This window comes from Glycine max, chromosome 17 (genome assembly GCF_000004515.6).
Source record: "Glycine max cultivar Williams 82 chromosome 17, Glycine_max_v4.0, whole genome shotgun sequence".
NCBI classification, from domain to species: domain Eukaryota; kingdom Viridiplantae; phylum Streptophyta; class Magnoliopsida; order Fabales; family Fabaceae; genus Glycine; species Glycine max.
The window spans coordinates 9,382,356-9,404,240 of record NC_038253.2 but is presented as its reverse complement, the minus strand read 5'-3'; the positions used below and the strand labels follow the sequence as shown (position 1 = coordinate 9,404,240).

Here is a 21,885-nt window from a genome sequence, read left to right as displayed (position 1 = left end):
TAATTTTATATGTACTTTTAGTATGTTCCTTTTCAGTTTTCTACAAGAAAAATAGGCCACGCTACTATTCAGGTCTTTCATAACTCATACGATTGGTGACATTAGCTTATTTTTCCTTTGCCAACATTATTTTGTTGAAGAATTAAGTCATTAAACCAAGATCAAATATCATGTACATGTTATTATTTGTCAATGGCGGCTGTAACATTCTAGCATATTTTTTTATTGATTATTGTTTTAAAAATCACATTAGACTGATCGATTTATTTAATCAAACTAATAACTTATTTAGTGACTAGCTGGATGATTAAAAAAAAACTAAGCATCTCATAGCTGGTAAGAACAGGTAAATAAAATTAGTCTTAAACCAATAAAAAAACCGTACATAAAACCGATTTGCTTTATTATTTTTTTAATACAATATAAAATATTTTTAAAATAATTTAAAACATGCATTTAAAAATTTCATATAAGTATAAATTATTTTCAATTATTATAACTTTATTTTATAAAACATATAATTTAATAATCTATATTAATTTACAATACATTAGATCCTAAATTCTCATAATCTTATATTATTTTATTAATTAAAATGTTTTACTACTATAATATTAAAAAATATAAATTCAATTACTATCAATTCGACCGTAATTTAACCAAAAAATCATAAACTAGTGTCTTCACCATTTTGGTTTGATTTTTAAAACATTGCATTTAAAAATAAATAAAAGCATTTCATTTGGTTACAAGCGTTCCACTCCTTGATATATAAAGTAAATTCTTGCTAGATGACTTGAAAATTAACAATTAAGGCTTAATAATTTATATTTTATTGTACAAATAGGTATTATTTTATCGTAATTTTAATTATTAGTATATATTGAAAATCTTTTTCATCTGATAAAGGGATGGAAATAAAAATATCGAAACAGGGTAAAAATAAAATGAAAAAGAGTGTATATTAGAAGTTCCTTTAAAAGCAACTTCATATTCATGCATAATGAAAAACAAATTAATGGTTGAGAAACTTAAGACGGAAAGGAAACTAAATTAGCTAATTTATGGCATCTAGATTGTCAAATCAAGACGACGATGCAAGTTATGGTGGATAACATAAATTAATCAACTACATTTCATCAGCAACACATTCATATTTAATCGACATCTCAGTGTCTCATTCTGGATAACAAACCTAGCTGTTAAATAATTGATAGTGCATGCCTACACATCAACATAAAGTCACCTAACACGTAATTTTCTGACTTAACCGCTTTCAATTGGCACCAAACTTATAATTAAGAATAGAAGCAGACATTCTATTATAATATGTCAGTCAGTACAAGTTGGATAGCGTACTAGGTAACCAAACATATATGTAGCTTATGCTGCTGGAGCATAGTCATAACCACCGTCGTCATCGTCGTCGCCCTCCATGTATGCAATAGGGACAAAACTTACAAAATCTCCATGCCAATTGCAAACATTTCCTCCAATGAAAGTTGTGGCAGCAGGAGCATCGACAACATCATCATTCCCATGTTTCTTGCACCACGGGGCAATGACCTTGGAAGTGAATGACATTTTTTTAGACTAGTGTGATGGATTGGAATTTTGAACTAGGGGCTAGGATAGAAGAAATGGAAGGAATGAGAGACTAGTGGTGTAAGTTGAGTTAGAGTGTAGGGAAGAGAGTCGATGTTTATATAAGGGGAAGGGGAATGGTTAGTGTGGACCTCGTTTTGGCACAAGCAAGGCACGAGGGAAGTGTGTGGATTTATGCTTGGGGTGTGAGCATGACCCTGTCCCAGGATGTGTGGTGCTATATTTTCCAGCCACGTAGGAAATCCAATTGACACAACTCAGCAAAATTGTTGGAGATACCAGCCAGGAATGTCAACATAATGGTGGTGTTGGAGCCTTGCATGGTAGCAATAGCATAGCGAATCCTTCAACGAAAGGTTGGGTCATTTAAAGTGTAAGATTAGGGGCAGCAAGGGGATGATTTTGAGTTTAGACTAGTGGCTTGCCTTTTAATGTTGTATTTAGCTCTATGCCTATATTAATTAATTAGCATGGAATCTTTCTTTAGGTGAATTAGTGGGTTTTTTTTTTTATATATATTGTTTCTTTCCTTCCCTTTTCGGCCTGTTTCTGTAGCCAGTGGAATGCGGCGACAAGAGGAATTAGTTCGATTTGATCATTTGTTATCTGCACCAAAAGTATCATGTTGGAATTAATTAACAAGGTTCTTATCCTAGTGAGTTTTTTAAGCAAGTTATTATTATTATTATTATTAATTGCGTTGGAAAGGTATGTCACCTGATATTTTTACAACTTATTTGGTTCCACATCTAAGATGTAGTTTTTTCATGTATAAGTTTACTGGAGGGAGGGCTAGTACTAGTAGTTATAACTTTTAATTTCAGACATGATTCTTTACTTCTCAATGGCTTCCAAATACACAATATTAGACTTTGGACTTATATATATATATATATATATATATATATATAAAACAGGGACTATTTTGACCATGTTGGCGTTATTTGGTTCCTAACATCTCTAATTGCAACATCCTCATCAAGAAAAGTCTCATCTGCCTACCTTGATGTTGAATTCGTGTTGCATTCCTTAATTTGTAAGTTCAAATATAACTTAGAAAAGGCTTCAGCGTGTTGCTGATGGCCGGGGAAAACAGAGAACAAAAGTAAGTTCCATTATCAAACATGATACAAAAAGTAAAGGACAGCATGAAGAGTAGTGGTGGAAATTAAACAGTGATTTTGAAGAGAATCTAACGGCAGGTTAATAATTGCATCCCACGATCATAGAAAATTTAGGCACTTACCAATCAAATTCATCTCGAAAATAACCTGATAACGATCCTTACTACAAACATGAAACGAGACATCCTAATTGGTAAGTTTGTGCCTATTAAGCTGTTCTCTCGAACTCATCAAATTGCTTGTTTCAGAGTGTTTCTTGCATTGACAATACCTTTGCCACTAGGAAGAATTGGGAACTTAACTAGACCACCAATTGTTGATTTGAAAAATTAAAATCTAAACATCAAATTAGCTTTTAATTGTTCAAACAACTTTACAAACTTTGGGATACAGTAACTTAATGTGGCACAAGATATGGGAAGAACTAATATTGTATATTCAAATTTCTAAACCATTTTGCAACCTAAGAAAAAAAAAACAACCATTAATACTTATTTCTTTTAATAAATGTTCTCATCAATAAACTCATATATTTATCTTAAAAGAGATCGAGGATAAGTTGAACTTAATTACTAACATGCTTAATTAAGTATTTTATTCTTAATGTTAATTTGTAATATAAAGACTTGATTAAAAAGATTAAAGTTTGTAAGGATACCTAAAGATTCAAAGACACTAAATATGTTTTAAAAAAATTATGTTCTTTATTGATGCTAACTTTTAACATTAATTATATATGAAACTCATTTTATTACATTAGGGTAAATTGTTTTACTCTTGAGTGATATATATTTTGCTTCCAAAAAAAGGTGATATAACTTATGCATTTGTTTCCATAAAAAAAAAAATCTTATGTATTTGTTAGTAAAGTAAAGCTTATTATAAACAAAATTAAATGATAAAATAAAAATATTTGATGTAAGTACATCAACATGAAAAACATTATTAAAGGGTTCGTTCTCGTCGAAAAAGACAAGTACCTGACCTTATGAGCACTAGCTAACTGTTTTGATTATTAAACTAATTAATCCTAGCTATTAGATTTATGCATAATATAATATAAAAACGAAAGCTAGCTTACAACACCCAAAACAATAAATATTCTGTGAGTAAAGATGATTGTGGTGTCTTCTTCTGTTTTTTTTTACTGCGATTGTGGAGACGTCTACTAGTTTATAAATAAAATGAATGGCGACATTATGCGATAGTTATTATATATTTGGGGTGATCAGTTATCAAGCATTCATTAGTTGTTGGTTTTCTTAGAAATATTTATGATTTTATTAAATATATCTTATCAATGCAACAATTAATAATTATATAATATTACTCTTGAAAAATTATACGAGTATATTGTTAATGATTCGATAAACTAAAAACAGTATTAAATTAGTATAGCTGAATTACATAATTAGTTTATAGTTTATTAATTAGTTTATTCAACCACCCTGCATAAGGAAATTAAAAAAAGTCGGTAACCTTATGCACGTCCATAATGCTTTCCAGGTGTGATTTCGTGATTTTTTTAGTTAGATCAATGATATCATGGTAATTAATCACCTCACTTTCAAATTATTTCTCGCACATTGTAACTATTTGATGAAAACTTAAGCAGTCAAACATGCATGCATTATCAATTATTTGTAATTCTTTCTCATATCCGTACTATATAGTACTAACTATCATGGTATAACTTCAGTATACAAGTAACATAACTCCTTCTCGGCCAAATGACTCACTAATCTGATATGATTATTTTATAATTAATTGCATTAAGGCACACTATAAACTATGGCAATAACTAGAATTACTAACCCGATCTTTAGAAAACTTCTACATATATATGTTTCTTCTTAGTTCTTCCTCTACCTAACTCGATCTAATTAAAGACACAGGCTAGCTAGGGTTTTCATACAGACAGCTTCAGTCGTGACTGGTGCATGTCACAAATATCTGATCTTAAATATCTTTGATGCTGCAGGAGCATAATCATCGTAACCATTATCGTCATCGTTCTCCGTCGAACAGAGTTATGGGTTGGTAAGCACACCATTCTTGATCATAGTAAACAACATCTTCGTCATGCAAATTTGTGTGAACCAGAGGCCCCATTTTTACTTCCTACTAAAAAAAGAAAAGTAAAAGCAAAAGGATGGTTTAAAATAGAAAGGATATTAAAGTACCAAATTAAAATATGGGTTCACTTTCTTATTAATTAATCGATGAATGAAAGGGCAGAGGCTGTTGTAGTATATATAGTGATTGGAAATGTTAAGGTTAAATGCTTTGATGCTTTTTTTTTTAATTATAGTCTAATCCGGAGATATATAAGACTTCTTATTTAATATTTAATTAATCTTTCTTCTATTGAATTGATCCATTTTGAAATAAAACGATACCATTGATTGTGACATTATGTCTAAGTTGAAAATCCAACTACACATCTTGGTTAAAAGAACAAAAAGTCAAACCATTTATGCCAACAAATTTGGATATGCTTTGATGCTTTTGAATGCAGGAGATAGGCACGTGGATAAATTCGGCCAAACGTTGATGAGTGTGCGTCAGACACGAGAGAACAAATCCTAGTTGGATGCCTAAGTGGCAGCTTACGAAGCACATGCTAAATCTCATAAAGTTAACAATATCGAATCTATGTAAACATGAAATGGTTTGGGAGCTAATGGGAGAAGAAGCGTGAGGACATTTGAGTCTACATCTACAGCAGAAAGGGTACGTTAAGGTCCCCAACGTAAAAGATCGATCGCAAGCCACACTTCGCATATTCGTGCTATGTTATTTTTCTTACCAATTACTAGTAGTTATTTGTCCCGTGCTACGATATTTTTGTGCCTATGCTATCGCCAAAAATAAAAAGTGGTACTCCTTTTGTATAAAACAATGTGGAGTAGGAAGATATATATATGAAGTTAAATCTAGAAAAACAAGAAGATACGTGATCCTATAGCAAGGATGGATTAGCAACCCACCATGTGTTTCCAACGCTTCTTTTTCTATTGTTGTGTCCTTATATATGTTCCTTAAATCAGGTTTTTTGGTATTTTTTTATGAGTAGGTTTATTTGGTATTATTGAAAGTTCTTGGATTGTAGAGTAATGTCTCTTTGTATTTTTATTTTAGACTTATTATCATTTGAAAATTATAAATAACAATTTATTTTAAGATAAATATATAAATATTAAAATACTTGAAAGATTGTCACCTATAATAATTTTATTCGACTTGAATATAATTATTTAATATATATGATACAAGTGATCTAAATAAAAAGATTATTAATTTAGATTTTTATCATATTGATTATATGTGTGGTGTTCCCGACCATATTCTATATTTTAAACTCCAGTCATGTTTCAATATATTTGTATTCATGTCATGTTTGTTGTTCATGTTTCATAAGTTTTGATATAAGTGATTTGATTTAATTTGATATTTGAATTTCTTAATCAATATATAAAATTTATCTTTGGCTAAAACATGAAATCATTATCTAAAATATTATTTTATTTAAAAAAAGAGAGTCGACAGTAAGAATATATGCATTGACAATCTGTGCACGGTATTTGAGGAAACAAGTATTGATTCCAAACTGATACCAGGGATGCAGCGATATTGGTTCTCTTTGGAGTTTCTCAAATTAGCACAGATTTTCAAATTGAAAATGGTGGGGCCATGTTAATTTTTTGGTTAAAAAAATAGAAATATAAATATGAGTTTTTTTTTTATTGAGAAGAGTAAAAATGAGCTATGTTTACATGTAAAACCCAACCAAATAATTGATATTAGGATGAAGATGCTCTAAGAAAAGATTAATTAGATACCAGTTATAAAAACAGGTTACTGCAAATATAATATAATGCCACATGCTAACACATACAATAACAACTACCACCATTACCTTGAAGTATTTGTTATTTACTGTCTTAAATATTAATTAAGATATTTAAAATCATTTTTATAAAAATATATTATTAATATACTCCCTCCATTATATTTTAACATGACTTTTAGTTTTTGCTCAAGATCTTCTCATTAATACCTTAAAGTGCTTGTTAACAAATTTTTTAATTTAATACATATTGCACTTTAAAAGTTTGTTGTCGTTATCAATAAAGCTGCATCATTACATCTTTCATTAAAAAAAAACAATACATATATTGTAATTGAATATTTAAATTCACATTCATTCATACCAAAATTAAGTGAGCAGATCAAGAAATTAAACTCAGTTAAAAACATTTTTAATGATAATTTTTTAAGTGAATTTATTAAGTTACTTTTTTGTTCTCAAAGTATTTTTTGTGATCCGCATATTGTCATGTCATTATAAGAAATCTATACATAATTTTATTATAATGATAAGAAATTTTAAGAAACTTTAAGAAACTCACACTTTTATATTTTTTTATTTTTAATTAATTATGGTTGAAATAAAATAATTAATTCAAATTTTGAATTATTAAATAATCAAACTTACACTTTTATATTTTCTTATTTTCACTTAATTATGGTTGAAATAAAATAATAAATTCAAATTTTAAATTATTAAATAATTAAACTTACACTTATATATTTTCTTTATTTTCACTTAATTATGGTTGAAATAAAATAGTTAATTCAAATTTTGAATTATTAAATTATTAAACTCACACTTTTAAATAATTAAACACAATCATATTGAAGATAAAACATAACGATGGGAAATACATAACATTACATAAAACTAATTTTTCATTATTTTGTTTTCTAAAACGTTCTCAAATATGTTTAACCAAATCTACCTAAAGTTGACACTATTTTTTTCTATGACGAACATTTGCTCTCCTTTGGAGGTATGTCAATATGAAATTAGGGTAAGCACCCGAATATATTTTATTTATCGACATGTCATTACCTTCACTATCGTAATCAATATGATTTTGATATGTGTGTCATTCGTTCTCGACAATCATGTTATGTAATATGATACATGCATAAATTATATTCTTCATTGTATGAGCATCCCAAAAACTTGACAAACCACATATAATTATGAATCGAGATTGGAGCACTCTACATCCTTTCTTATTGATTCTTGTCGTTCTACAAATAATTTTCTCTTTTCTCCTTTTGGCATTGAGATGGTATTCACAAATGTAGCAAATTCTAGGTAAATGTCATCCGCTAGATAGTACCCCATGTCATACTAGGTTTCATTCACTGCATATTGCATCGCAAGCGTGCATCCTAACAAAACTTCATCAAACACATTAGATGCATTTAACACAGTAATGACATTATTTGAACTCATGGTACCAAAACATGTATGTCAAATCCACAAGTCTTGTGATGTCACGATTTCAAGAATAATTATTGGATGTCATGATCACCATGACAAAATTGAACTTTCTATGCAACTGGATAATTTTTCCATTCACAGTGCATATAATCAATGGAACCTAACATACCTGAAAAGCCACATATTGCTCCCATTTGTAGTAGTCTTCTAGTGTCTTCGTCATTTGGCCTCCTTAGGTATTCATCCCCAAATATTGCACAGATGTCTGATACAAATCTCTGTAAGCACTCCACAACAGTAATTTCAGCAATCTGAATATACTCATTCACACTGTCAACGGGTAAGCCATAAGCTAATATACGAAGAACACCAATGCACTTCTGCAACGGTGATAAGTCGTTTCTACGCTTTGCATCTACCCTCATTTGGAAATACTCATCATGATTGGTGAAGGCCTCCACAAATCGAAGAAACAGATACCTTTGCATGCAAAACCTTCTTCAGAATTGAGTATTTGTGTATACAGAATTTGGTGAGAAATAATCACTGAACAATCGATTATATCCTTTATTGCGATTCTGATTCACCACTCTTCTTCTTTGTCTACGCCAAGTGGTGTCAACTTATTGCTGGCTCTGAAGTATCAACCTTATGACTTCTTCATCGGTGTTGTCTTCAAGTTCTTCATCTATGATTTGATCCAAAAGCGTATCAAAATTGATGTTTGAATCCATTGTATGGCTAACTTACATGTTGGAAATCAGTTAAGAAGATTGTGTAATTTTAGGATAAGATGCGAGAATGAGAAAAGATTGAAAAATTATATACCATCATTCACAACGACTAGTTTTGTATTGGCTAGTTTTATAGCGGCTAGTTTTGTAATGATTAGTTTAGTAATGACTAGTTTTGTAACGGCTAGTTTTATTAATAGCTAGAGGTACATAATACATAACAACTAAATTTAAATCAACTAAAATTAACTAAAAAAAACAACATTAACATAGACAACTAAAAATAACTAACAAAGACAATATTAGCATAGACAACTAAAATTAATTATTCATTTAAAATCCTCGTTTCTGCCTAAGATAGTCACAATACTTTTTGTGATCTTGGCGTTGATTTTCAGACATGTTAGACTTGTCTTTCATGAGAATTTCATACTCCATGCACCTTTCTTGAGCCTCCTTAACTCAATAAGTTTGTTGTATTTGGAATTTTCCTCCTTCATTGCACTTTCTATGCCAGACAAATCGAGATTGGGACTAGCGATTGTAGCTTCTTTTGATTTAGTCTTCCTTTTTTATGTCTTTTGTCCTGTTGGGTGGGATATTGGTGATGTTGTATCATATTCATCGACTTCAATGGGCATCTCCAGGTTAAAAGAAGACAAGTATGCACCCGGAGCATAAACCTTGCTTCTTTTTTAAGAGTTATCCATAAATTATGCATGTTATTTTGGTTCACCTTTCAACATAGCCAAGCATGCTCAATTTCAAATTTTTTACCTACATCCTGCTAGAAAACCTTACATGCAAAAGCCATAATGTCCTTCTCTGAATTCTCACTTCTTTTTTTACCGAATGCTTGTTTGTAACAGCCTATAAACTTCTAAATTGTAGGGTGCATTTGATTCCATCTAGATTTTAATGATGTATCTTCCCTCTTTGAAAACTGGATGCATTTTTCGTTGTTATTATATGAATCTTTGATTCTTGACCAATATTTGGTTAATGATTGATCAACTCCTAGGATTGCATCCTCTGACACATTGAGCCATGATCGGATGAGAATTATGTCCTCTTACACTAAGAATGGTATACGACATTTTTTTAGTCAATTTTTCTCCTCCTTCATCTAGGTGAATACTCTCTAGACCGATTGGTAAATCGAGCTCATTGTTAGGGGATACATATAATGTTGGGGATTTTAAAAATTGTCACTCATAGGGGACTTCCCATTGGATGAAGGAGGCTTATAACACATGTTTGGATTTGATTGGAAACGGTGGATACATATAATGTTTGGGATTTTGAGAATTGTCACCGGTAGGGAGTAGTTGATTTTGCAAAAGATTATAGTAATATTGAATATTGAAATCCATTTCAAATATAATAAAGAAAATTGAGACTTAATATGAACAAGAAATAGAAGTATAAGTTGAACAAATTGTGTGTAAAATGATATCAATTGAACCCATATTTATACTGATTTTAAGGTAATGGTAAAAAAATGATGTAATGTTAAAAAATAATAATTAACCGTCATAATACTAATTGTGCAGTTTGCAATGGCTCTTTTTGGTTTCCAATGAAATTATTGTTATAATTAACTTGTATTAATTAACTTATTACAAAGTTTTTTTTTCATTTTTCAATATTTTTTTTGTTTCCCGTGAACCCATATTTCTTTTTCATTTTCCAAAATTTTCGTAGTCATCTTCTTTTGTAGCATCTTCTTCTATAACATCTTCCTTGAGCGTCTCTCCTGCCTCCTCATCTCTTCGTCTTCCTCTGTACCTCTCTTGACTCCCTTCCCTGCCTTTGGGTTTCCTCCTCCGACGCCCACAGTGGTCAAGTTTTGCGAATCCGAGTGGAAATTGTGGTGGCACAAGCAAAGGGAGTTTCGCCTTGACTCAGATTTACAACCCACCCACCACGGCAAGACAGAGTGGTGGTGGCATCATGATGGTTTTAGTGGCTACGACGATGACATAGAGGTGTTGCGATGGAATGAAGGTGGCGTAGGCTTCAGCATGACCGAGATTTGTAGTCACGACCATGACGGGAAGGCGAAGTGGTGGTGGCACCATGGTGGTTTCAGCGTTACGATGGCGACATGGAGGTGTTGTGGTTGTGAATTTTTTTTATCTTCCTATTCATCTTGTAATGTTGTTGTTCATCTTTTTCCCCAATGTTCATTTTGGTTTTTTTCCTTCTTTTTGTTGCGGTTTGGTGCTTATTTCTATTAGATAAATATTATTTTTTATTCATAAGAAATAGTTTCTTTGAAAAAAATATAATTCTTATTTGTAAGATATAGTTTTTTCAATTAAGAAATTCCTGTTGGAGATGCTCTAATTGAATATGGTTATTATAAATATTTAATATTTATGTTTAATTTCTATAAATAAAAAGAAGTATGAGAACTAGGCAGAGAAATTAAAAGGAGGGAAGGATGAATTTTTTACTATTATTTAATAGGAAAGAGAAAAAGAAGAAATAATTTTTAAAATAATCGAATTCACTGTATTGTTTTTTTTACATATTTTACTCTGTTTTTTTATTCATATCTTCAACTAGACATCTTTAATTATTTCCTTAATTTTATGTTTATCTATCCTATATTTTCCTCTCTGCCAAAACAATTTAATATGATTAGGACTAATGGAGAAGCCAATAGCTATAAATGCCCCCTCTTCAAAAGCCGGTGTCACATGTAGACGTCAAGTCAGAATCATAAGGGGACCTAATGGCCTTTGCCACTCTAACACGTGGACCGAAATCTTTAATGAGCTGTATGGTTTTTACTTTTAGAGTAGATGACCTGTGTGTTTTTAAAAATAAATCAAATAATGATAAGCTTAAGACTTAAGACACAAAGAGAAAAACATTAAAACTTGAGATATGTGATACTTATATATACACACAAAAAATATTGTTTTTTTAGGGAACGAAAATATTGTTAGTTACTACAAATAAATATTTTTCATTGAGAAAGCTGAGGAAAAATTTTTGTCGACAAAATCGGCCTATTTAGATGATTTTGGGAGTAGGGAGAGCAATAAATATCCTGCAAAAACCGAAGTGAAAAGTAGTGTCACTGACGACGTCGTATAGTGACGTGTGCTTTTGTTTTATCCGGAAAAAAATGACCGAAACGCAGCCTAACGAAATCAAACGGTGGTGGTGCCAGAAGAGAGGCAACGCAACGGTGCCCGTCACGCAAATGGTCAAAACCCCAACCATATCGGTCCAATAGAATGAAATATGGTTAAAAAGTTTGAAAATTAAATAAAAAAAAAGTATGCACAAAGAATTAATTTTATAGTATTTTTAAAATAAAAAAATTGAGAGAAAGTTTCCAACTGATTTAAAAAATTTATTTTCAAAAGTTATAAAATTAAAAAATGTTTGCTTAAAATAGTATTTTCCTTTTTCGCAAATATCTTGGTGAAAACGGACAAAATGGCCTAATAATTCTAACATCCTACGGCAACTGGGATACTACGTTGAAATTTCCTTTTTGGCATAGATAAGGTCGTAGTATATGTAAAATATAGTTAATACAATGAAATTATTCTTCTGGAAAAAAGGTATTTAATAAAAATAAAATAGTTTTTGTTATTATTTTTTTATGCTATGATATAAATTTAAGCATGCCATGACATTTATCGTTTTAAAGTGACATGTCTAAATACATATTAAGTTCGTAAAAAAATATATTAATTCATTATTTTTTTGAAATAATCAAGTTATTAGTACTTGTAGTTGTGCCACTATAAGGTTACAACTTATCACAATCCCCAAAAAGTTCAGCAAAAAAAATAAAATTACAAGTCCACAAATAAATGAAGAGTACTTGGAGTTGTAGGCTAGGACTAATTTATTAATGAAATATCATCAATTTAATACAATTTTTAAATGTATTTTTTGAAAATTAACTGTTTAATAAATTAAAAATAAGATAAAGATCATTTTCAGAATAAACTTGACTAAAAAAAATACTTAAATCGTAACTTTTTATCTACATAGTTCATCTGTACCATACAAATAATAATATACAGGATAAATATTTACTTTTATAGAATTGTAATTGTAATTCAAAACAAATAAAATTTAGAAATTATAATATAATTAAGATTATAAATAAATAAAAATATTCTAAATATATAAATTGTATTTTAAATTTATAATAAATAATTAAATTGCATTATAATGCTAATGTTAATTTGGGATAGGTAAGAAATTAAGAAAATCGAGTATATAAATTAAATAAAGTAGTTTAAGATAGTTGAGTTGAGAGAAATATTTTTTTAACTAGTTATGTAAAAGATATGTAACATACCTCTTAAAGAAATAATAGAAAGACTAGTGAAAATTTTCTAATTAAAACTGTGAAGAGAGTGCTTCACTCTCTAGATATTTTAATTTTTTTATCAGAAAAATAAATAATATATTATAATCAATAATATGTAACAGATAAAAATCGAATTTAAAGATTAAGAAAGACGAAAACAAATATTGGAAACATAAGTAACTTATTTTCCTCAATAAATCAAGCATTTTGACTTTTGAGAATATATATTTTAAATCACTTTCTATTTGTTTTTAAAATTATAAATTTATAATTGACTGCACGTCCGCACCACACTTGGAATTGGAATTATTTTATATTTTAAAAATCCTTTTGGTGTCTCTCAAAAAAATAAAATCCATTTTGTGTGTGCGTAAGACTGCAAATATAAATATATTTTATGGAATGTGATCTTATTCGAGCCAACATGTATAAACTATAATCTAATAAAGTTAACTCTTTTAGTTTTAGTTGAGATGTTTTTTATATGTATTACTTGAATTCGATAACTAACCACATGTCAGTTTAAATTTTTAAAGTTATAGATGTTTCGAATAAAACAAGATATTTCTTATATAGTTTTTTTTTTATAAATATTTCTTATATAGTTAATTAGCGAATATAAAATATAACTTTAGCTATTTAAAGTAAGAGTAATAATTAAGAAACAAAAGAAATTTATGTAGAATCAGCATCATCATCGTTAATATTAGTAATAGTAAATTTTAATGAATAAATAATACATGTACCGAGAAATTAAATATCTCATTCAATCGCATACTGTTATTTATAATAATTTTTTTACTTTTATAATAATGAATAATAATTACTTCATAAAAGCATAGTTTCTAATTAGATAGCAATTTTTAATTTTTAAACTTAAATTAAAAATACTTGTTTTAAATAAAAGAAAAGTTAAATGAAATTTAGCACAATTTTAAGGCGCTTAAAAAAAGACTTTAATTATAAAGTCTTGAAGTTTTTTCATTCCTATTAACAGTTCCTTCTTTCTTTCTTCATTTTCCATAAATCTTTTTCTTTTCTTACTTTTTTTCTTACTCTCTTGTTTAGTCTTCACTAAAGGTGATAAAAGGAGTTAAGTTGACGGATTTGAAATCTAAATATTTTTAGTTTGATTCATGTTCTATTTTAACTTAATTAGTATAAATTAGGTTTTCATTAAGCTTAAGCATCATTTTAAAAGCTCTAATTGAATTTGTATTGTTTATATTGAGTTGTTATAGCTGGTGACTCACATTAAAGCTTATTCACACCTCAATGTGATTGTTAAATAAAATGAAGGTCTTGTTGTTGGACTTTAAATTTTAACCCTCAACATAAGCTATACAAATTAAGTTTTGAATTGATTTTAGAAGTTTAAATTGAATTTGAGCTTCTAGGTTCGATCCATATTGAGTTTGTGATTGCTCTAGCATAAATCTCGCTTGATGAAATTTTAGACTCATACTTTAAATTTTAAACACAAGTTAAATGTATTTTTTTTAACTTGATTCGGACTTAACATGCAAAAACTTCAACAATTGAGATTTTACTAAATTTGGGTCTCATTTAAAAATTTGGATTATTTTTTTTTCTCAACTAGCAATAGCCTAATATATGCATTGAGCATGCAATTAGTCTTACCTGAACTTTCTTGATGATTGAAAGATAAGACTTGAACTTTAGTTTTGTTGCATGAATTAAATCTTGATTTTTTTAAGCTTAAATTCATCATGATCGATTTGAACTTAGTCCACACAAAGTTTGTAAAGAACAAATTTTATTGGACTTAAATTTGAGTCCCATTTCATGTCTAAATTGATTGTTTTTCTTGACTTGCTATAACTCATGATTCACAACAAACATACAATTAACCCAATTGAAGATTTAAATTTTTAATCATGAACTAAATATAAACTATTTTTTGTCTAATTTGATCATGACCCAATTTAAATTTAGAGAAAAATTATGTACTTATAAAATAAAATAATTTTATATTATTATTTAATTAAAAATTATTATATATTATAAACTTGTAAATTTTCAATACACACTCTTTAAACTCTTAAATTTAACCCAAAAAGTTTGTAAAAACCTGAATCTTTTTGCTTTTATTCTGCGAATGCATTCTTTTTTAAAAAATCATATAAAGTATTTCACATCTTTAGTGAACTTTTAAAAAATTTATAACAATGACAAAAAAAATTAAAATCAGAAAAAAAAACTGCAAACTGATTGCGATTTAAAAGCTTAAAACCAAAAAAACTATAACTGAGGACATGTTTGAAGCAAGAGTAATATTATGGATAGATCAGACTTTTATGTTTATTTGTTAAAGTTATATTAAAATATGTCCTGGAATATTTTTAACTGGAAATCAAAGAAGCGGCGAAATTAATCTCAGCGTTCGTTGATTCGCTAGAGCCAGTGCAAGTGAGTTCTACGGTCAGCCTCTGGCTTGGGTTTTGATTTTTGTTCCTCGTCTCTTGTTGTTCTCGTGCTACTGTTACTGTGGACAGTGAACATGCTATGTCCATGCTTTTGCCGATTCCCTCTCTCGCCCCACCATTATCACTCACATTTATTTATTTCACTTTAAACCCTCAGAATCTCATTCATTCAAAAATTAAATCCCATTAAATCCTAATCCCTCCCTCTATTATCTGTCATCATCTCTCTCTCTCTCTCTCTCTCTACATATTCATACATTTATAATACAATTATTCCTCCTCTCTTTCTTTCGTCTCTCTGGTCTACAATCAACGTCTCTCTCTCTCTTCGGGCTACATTCCTGGGATCTGCTGGCTTTGCTTTTCAAGGTGTGATTTTGGGAACTGGGCATCCTTGCAAATTCTCTTCCGTCACTTATAGTTTTCATGTTTCACTTTCTGTGTGTTTTTTTGGTTTGCTTTGTTTTATGGTTTTTTTTTTTTTTTGCATACTGTTAGAGAAATCGAAATCTTGCTTTTAGTCAATGCCTTTTTATTTTCTTCCGTGTTTAGCATAATCGCATCTGATTATAATTTGCATGAACGTGGATGAATAGATATATGATGTCAAATTCTTAGCAAGGAGTGTCTGGGTTTCTTGTGTAGAAGGAATAAACATAAGGGGTTGTATTTGTACACATGGATCATGGATGTGTTTAAATGAACAATCAAATTGAGGTTTGTCTTCAGTTCATTTTGTGCGGGTTGGCCTTTTCAATTTCTCTAACTTTGTTCTCTACGCACAGACTATTTTCATTTCCAGCTGATTTGTTCTTGAATATTAAAGAAAGCAAGCTTTATATTCGCGATTATTCCCTGTATATTAGTAGAAATTCTTACTAAAAAGGATCTTGTGGTGCCAATTTGTTGCCATTGTACGATGTTCTATGCTGAAAAAAGCCTTTTGGTTAAAGCTAGACAGCTAGTTATCTAACCAAAGTAGATTTAACTTTTGAACAGGGCAAAAAATGACAGATGCAAAGCCAGATAAACCCTTGATGGCATCTTCATCGCGAAACCTTCCTGATTTCAAGAAGTCTGTTAAGTTGAAGTATGTCAAGCTTGGTTATCATTACCTCATCACCCATGGAATGTACCTCTGCCTTTCCCCCCTTGTGGTGCTGATTGCAGCCCAGCTTTCTACCTTCTCCCTCCGAGACTTGTATGATCTTTGGGAGCATCTACAATACAACTTGATATCTGTTATTCTTTGCTTAACTCTCCTTGTTTTCCTGTCCACCCTCTACTTTCTAACTCGTCCTCGACCTGTGTACCTTGTCAATTTCTCCTGTTACAAGCCTGAAGAATCTCGGAAGTGCACGAAAAAAATATTTATAGAGCAGTCCCGGTTGACCAGTTCTTTCACGGAGGAAAATCTTGAATTCCAGCGGAAGATTCTTGAGAGATCTGGCCTTGGGGAGAACACTTACCTTCCTGAGGCCGTCCTCAACATTCCTCCCAACCCTTCAATGAAAGAAGCTAGAAAAGAAGCCGAGACCGTGATGTTTGGTGCCATTGATGAGCTTTTAGCTAAAACCGCTGTAAAGCCTAAATACATTGGAATTCTGATTGTAAATTGTAGTCTGTTCAACCCTACTCCATCACTTTCGGCAATGATTGTCAATCATTACAAGCTTCGGGGAAATATAAAGAGCTACAATCTTGGTGGGATGGGTTGCAGTGCCGGGCTTATCTCAATTGATCTTGCTAAAGATCTTCTCCAAGCCAATCCCAACTCCTATGCATTGGTCATTAGCATGGAGAATATCACGTTGAATTGGTATTTTGGAAACGATCGGTCAAAGCTTGTCTCTAATTGTTTATTTCGTATGGGAGGAGCTGCAGTTCTGCTCTCCAATAAAAGCTCGGATAGAAGAAGATCCAAATACCGATTGGTCACCACGGTTCGCACTCATAAGGGTGCTGATGAAAAGTGCTTTAGCTGTGTAACCCAAGAAGAAGATGCTAATGGCAAGGTTGGTGTTACTTTGTCAAAAGATTTGATGGCGGTTGCTGGTGATGCTTTAAAAACCAATATCACTACACTGGGGCCTCTTGTACTTCCAACATCTGAACAGCTGCTATTCTTTGCCACATTAGTAGGGAAGAAAATTTTCAAGATGAAGATCAAACCTTATATTCCAGATTTCAAACTAGCTTTTGAACACTTTTGCATCCATGCTGGTGGTAGAGCTGTTTTGGATGAACTGGAGAAAAACTTGCAGCTATCTCCTTGGCATATGGAGCCTTCAAGAATGACACTCTATCGATTCGGAAACACCTCCAGCAGTTCACTTTGGTATGAGCTGGCTTACACTGAGGCCAAAGGGAGGATCAAAAAGGGAGACAGAACATGGCAAATTGCATTCGGTTCTGGATTCAAGTGTAACAGTGCAGTGTGGAAGGCTCTCAGGACCATCAACCCTGCTAAAGAGAAAAGTCCTTGGATTGATGAGATCGACCAGTTTCCAGTCGATGTTCCTAGGGTATCTACCATTTAAACAATTATTTTTTAAAAATATTTGTGTATCACTATCAGCATTAGGTGGTAGCTGTTGGACTGGTGAAATTCTCCTGCAAAGTTGTTGTAATACATTGCTAATTTCGGATTACTCTAGGATTTTATTTTAGGACAAAACTTAGATGTGATGCAATTCTTTAGATGTTTTTGATATATTCTAATAAGAATTGAAAGTTTTACCTCGGTAACTTGTGTTGATATTTAATGCAAATCTTTATTATGCAGATTACCGAGATTAAACTTCAATTTTAATTAGAAAGCAATACCAAAAACACTTCAGAAAGTGCATCTCTAAGTTTTATCCTTTTTATTATGGTATCCCGTGTATTAGTGTGTTTAGTTTGTTGGCAGCACGTACTCTGAGACCATTGAACAGAGAAGTATGTGAGAGGCAGCTTTGAAATGAACAGATGTTTGGGGTGGTTGGACGGAGAACCAAACACACACTTAGCAGGTCTAACTTGTGGGTAGTTTTTGTTAAATCCAATCTAGTCAATGGCGGCTGCTTGATCTTTGGTTGCCGTGAGGTGTGTTTCTCATTGGTCTGTGGACTGTGGTAGTAAAATGTGTAGGGCATCTGAAATGAATTTCCAAATTTCTCTAATGAAATTGGAATTGAACAATTCCATTTCAATTCTTTAGTGTGTTGATGCTGAAAATTAAATTCCAAGGTATATTATTGCATTGTAATTTGTATCAGCATCTGTAACAATTCATGATCTATATGAGGTAATTTTTAGCTTCATGGCTATACCAGGTATCTGAAATATATTGCTCTTGCATTAGTGTATTGCATATCTCTCCCTTTCCTCTAGTAATAAGCTTTTATGCGTGAAAAAAAATGATATAAAAGTCCTTCTTGTCTTTCTTTCTCCAACCACTTTTTTTTCTTTCTCAAGCAAAGGAACAATTCCAGTTTTTGTCTCTGTTCCAGGTTGCGTGTTTGTTTAGACACCACGTTGAAAAACGGGTACTCCTGGTTCAGACAATGCCAGTGTTCTAACATCATGTTTAGACCATAAGCACTCTCGTAGGAGAAAAAAATAGGAAACTAAAAGTGAATTGGTTTTTTTCTCATGTTAAAATTAATTTTATCTATTTTAGCTTTTGGAAAAGTTAGATGTAAGCATTTCCACGACTTAAATGTATAGATTTTAGTTTGAGAGAAATTCAATTCATTTTATCTTGTTTTGTTTTTTCTTATAAGAATTTATGAAAGAATTATTCAAAAAGAATCTAAGTAGATGTGATGGAAACCCTTGAAAACTTAGGTTCACAGTTTTTTTAGAAGATCATCACCTCGTTAAAATCAGAAAACCTGAATTAAAGAAAAATGACTAACACTGATTTTTTTAAGTGATATATATATATTGTAAAAAAAAAAGTGATATATTATTAAGCCTAAAGAAAAATCCTCACAAATTTGATTTATTCTTACTTTTACAATTATTTTGAATGGGAGAGTATTTTACATCCCAGTTATATATGAACATATAGGTTAGTCCATATACTAAGAAATCTCATGCGATGAAAATCAAACATAATGGCACTTTCAGATGAGTCATTAGTATCCCCTGTCAATGGTCCATGACTCATGACGGTAAGTCGGTAACATTAAGCAACATATCTGCTGCAGCAATGCAGCTAGTACTACCAGCAACTGCATATCTTGCTTATCAATAAATTAATTAATTAATAAATAACAATATCAATAAAATTAAACTACGGTTGAATTCACTGTCGTTGATCACTTAAATCATCATAACATCAGAATCAATACTGCTGCAGCCATAAAAAAGACAACATGGGTAGTTTTTTTACGTGGTCTTGAATATTATCCATTAATTAAAATTAAAGTTTACTGTAGGAATTAATATCAACATTTAATGTTAATTTTTTATATAAATAATTTAAGTGAAATTTTAAGTTTAACTAAAAAAAACATAACATAAACATCAAAATACATCGTAAAATGAACACCTGCGTTAATCGCCCATCATAACAATCAAAGCAATGTGCCCACAGTAATAAAAATAATGCGATCATGATTATCTTTTTCATTACATTATATTGCCATACGACAACATGTCCTCGGAAGTTAGAATAATACAATCTGAGTCATGACTATCTTTTTCGTTATCATTATGTTGTCATACGACCACTACCAACACCATTGATATACACAATTGCTACACATCTGTACTGTACGGCAAAAGTAGGTTGTAGGTTAATTTTTCATTTTGAAATTTCTAGCACGTTTGCATCAGCATTTCTAATTCACCGTAAACTTCAAATCCATGTCAAAAATAAGAAAATAACATCTAAAAGAGTGTGAATCAGCTAATGTGCGATTGTTTTACTTTAAGTGATAATTTTGAATTTAAGTTCTAAATATGTTGTTTGTTAAATATTAAGATGAAAAAAAATTGTCGTCTACAATCATCATCCCCAATTTAATAATCTCTTGGTAAAGGATATTTCTAGTTTCTAATAAAAAAATAGTAGAAACTTGAAAAACTTATTATATATTTCATTTTTGAATCTTTGACAAGTGTCTCTGCAAAGTAAAAACACTAATTGACATTTGTTTAAAAGCATGCATTTATAGAGTTGATAAACAATACTACCTTTGGGTATTTTTATAAGCACTGAAACTTGTTTCTTATAAAACGAATTGGAGGAAGTACATAATTGATAATTTACACTTGTTGAATGAAAAGGATAGTGAGGAGAAGGAGAAATTTCGATGTTAGACCCCTAAATAAGAATATCCTGGCTGCCCATTGGAGGAAGTGTTTTTTCTTCCTGCAACCATTTGCTCTCAATGAGACAGTGGATCCCACTAAATTTAAAGATGGTCTGACATGTGTGTGAAGAAAAAGCTTATCCCAGATGCAGAAATGTAATAGTCTCAACTACTTCCCACTTTTGAGAAGCACCAAACACGAGCCAACTAGCTTGCCAGGAAAGGAATTCAAGTACAAACAAGATGAGATATGCCAGGAAACGAATCCAATTTTCCAACACATGAAATAGCAATCCCAATATTGAAAAGGAAAATAAAATTATTCTCAATTAAGATTAGTACCTTATTAAGTTGAGTAACATAAGCCACAAGCAACAGAAGCATAACCAGGAATAGCAGGTCCTTGTCCTAGTGTTATAACCTAGCAAATCCACAATTAGTAGAGACAGAAAATTTCCATGAATAAGCTAAAATCCGGTAGTAACGAATCTACTAATCCTTGGAAGTCTCGTTGATGAGAGATTTTAGCTAAAATCCATTAGTAACGAATCCATTAATATATTCACAAATCTCTCATCCATTAGGCAGGGGAAGTTTGTAATAAAAGCGGAATTGAAAATGTTAAACGTTTTACCACTAATGTCTTGGAGGGTAAAATGCTTTAACCTATATGACAGATTTCTATATAATTATTAAGTTTGTAATAAAAGAGGAATTGAAAATGTTTACGTTTAACTACTAATGTCTTGGAGGGTAAAATGCTTTAATCTATATTATAGATTTCTACATAATTATTAAGTTTGTAATAAAAGCGGAATTGAAAATGTTAACGTTTTACCCTTCCTGCCTAAGTCTATTCTCTATTTTTTACTTCAAATACTAGATAGCATTAGAATGTAACCAAGAAAAAGATATACTAGAGCGCAAGTCCCGGCCAAAATTAAACTGGCCAGAATCTATAGATTAAAGCCGTTTTAGTGGCCATGATTCTTGAACAAGTATACCAAGTCATTACCTATATT

The 21,885-nt window shown here is 30.7% G+C and overlaps 2 protein-coding genes across 2 annotated transcripts; one reads left to right on the top strand and one right to left on the bottom strand.

Moving 5' to 3' along the window:
• Positions 1-1,105: 1,105 nt before the first annotated feature.
• On the bottom strand, positions 1,106-1,688 carry LOC112999953 (uncharacterized). The gene has a single exon (XM_026126401.2). It carries the CDS (start codon positions 1,582-1,584, stop codon positions 1,384-1,386), a length of 201 nt encoding a protein of 66 aa, XP_025982186.1. The 5' UTR covers positions 1,585-1,688; the 3' UTR covers positions 1,106-1,383.
• A 13,820-nt stretch (positions 1,689-15,508) lies between these two features.
• LOC100783247 (3-ketoacyl-CoA synthase 11) lies at positions 15,509-18,868 on the top strand. Its single transcript, XM_003549739.5, has 2 exons — positions 15,509-15,926; positions 16,557-18,868. Exon 2 carries the CDS (start codon positions 16,565-16,567, stop codon positions 18,095-18,097), a length of 1,533 nt encoding a protein of 510 aa, XP_003549787.1. The 5' UTR covers positions 15,509-15,926; positions 16,557-16,564; the 3' UTR covers positions 18,098-18,868.
• Positions 18,869-21,885: the final 3,017 nt, after the last annotated feature.

Bases quoted from the DNA above. Each gene is read 5' to 3' on its own strand.
- LOC112999953 (XM_026126401.2), bottom strand. From the start codon at position 1,584: ATGTCATTCACTTCCAAGGTCATTGCCCCGTGGTGCAAGAAACATGGG.
- LOC100783247 (XM_003549739.5), top strand. From the start codon at position 16,565: ATGACAGATGCAAAGCCAGATAAACCCTTGATGGCATCTTCATCGCGA.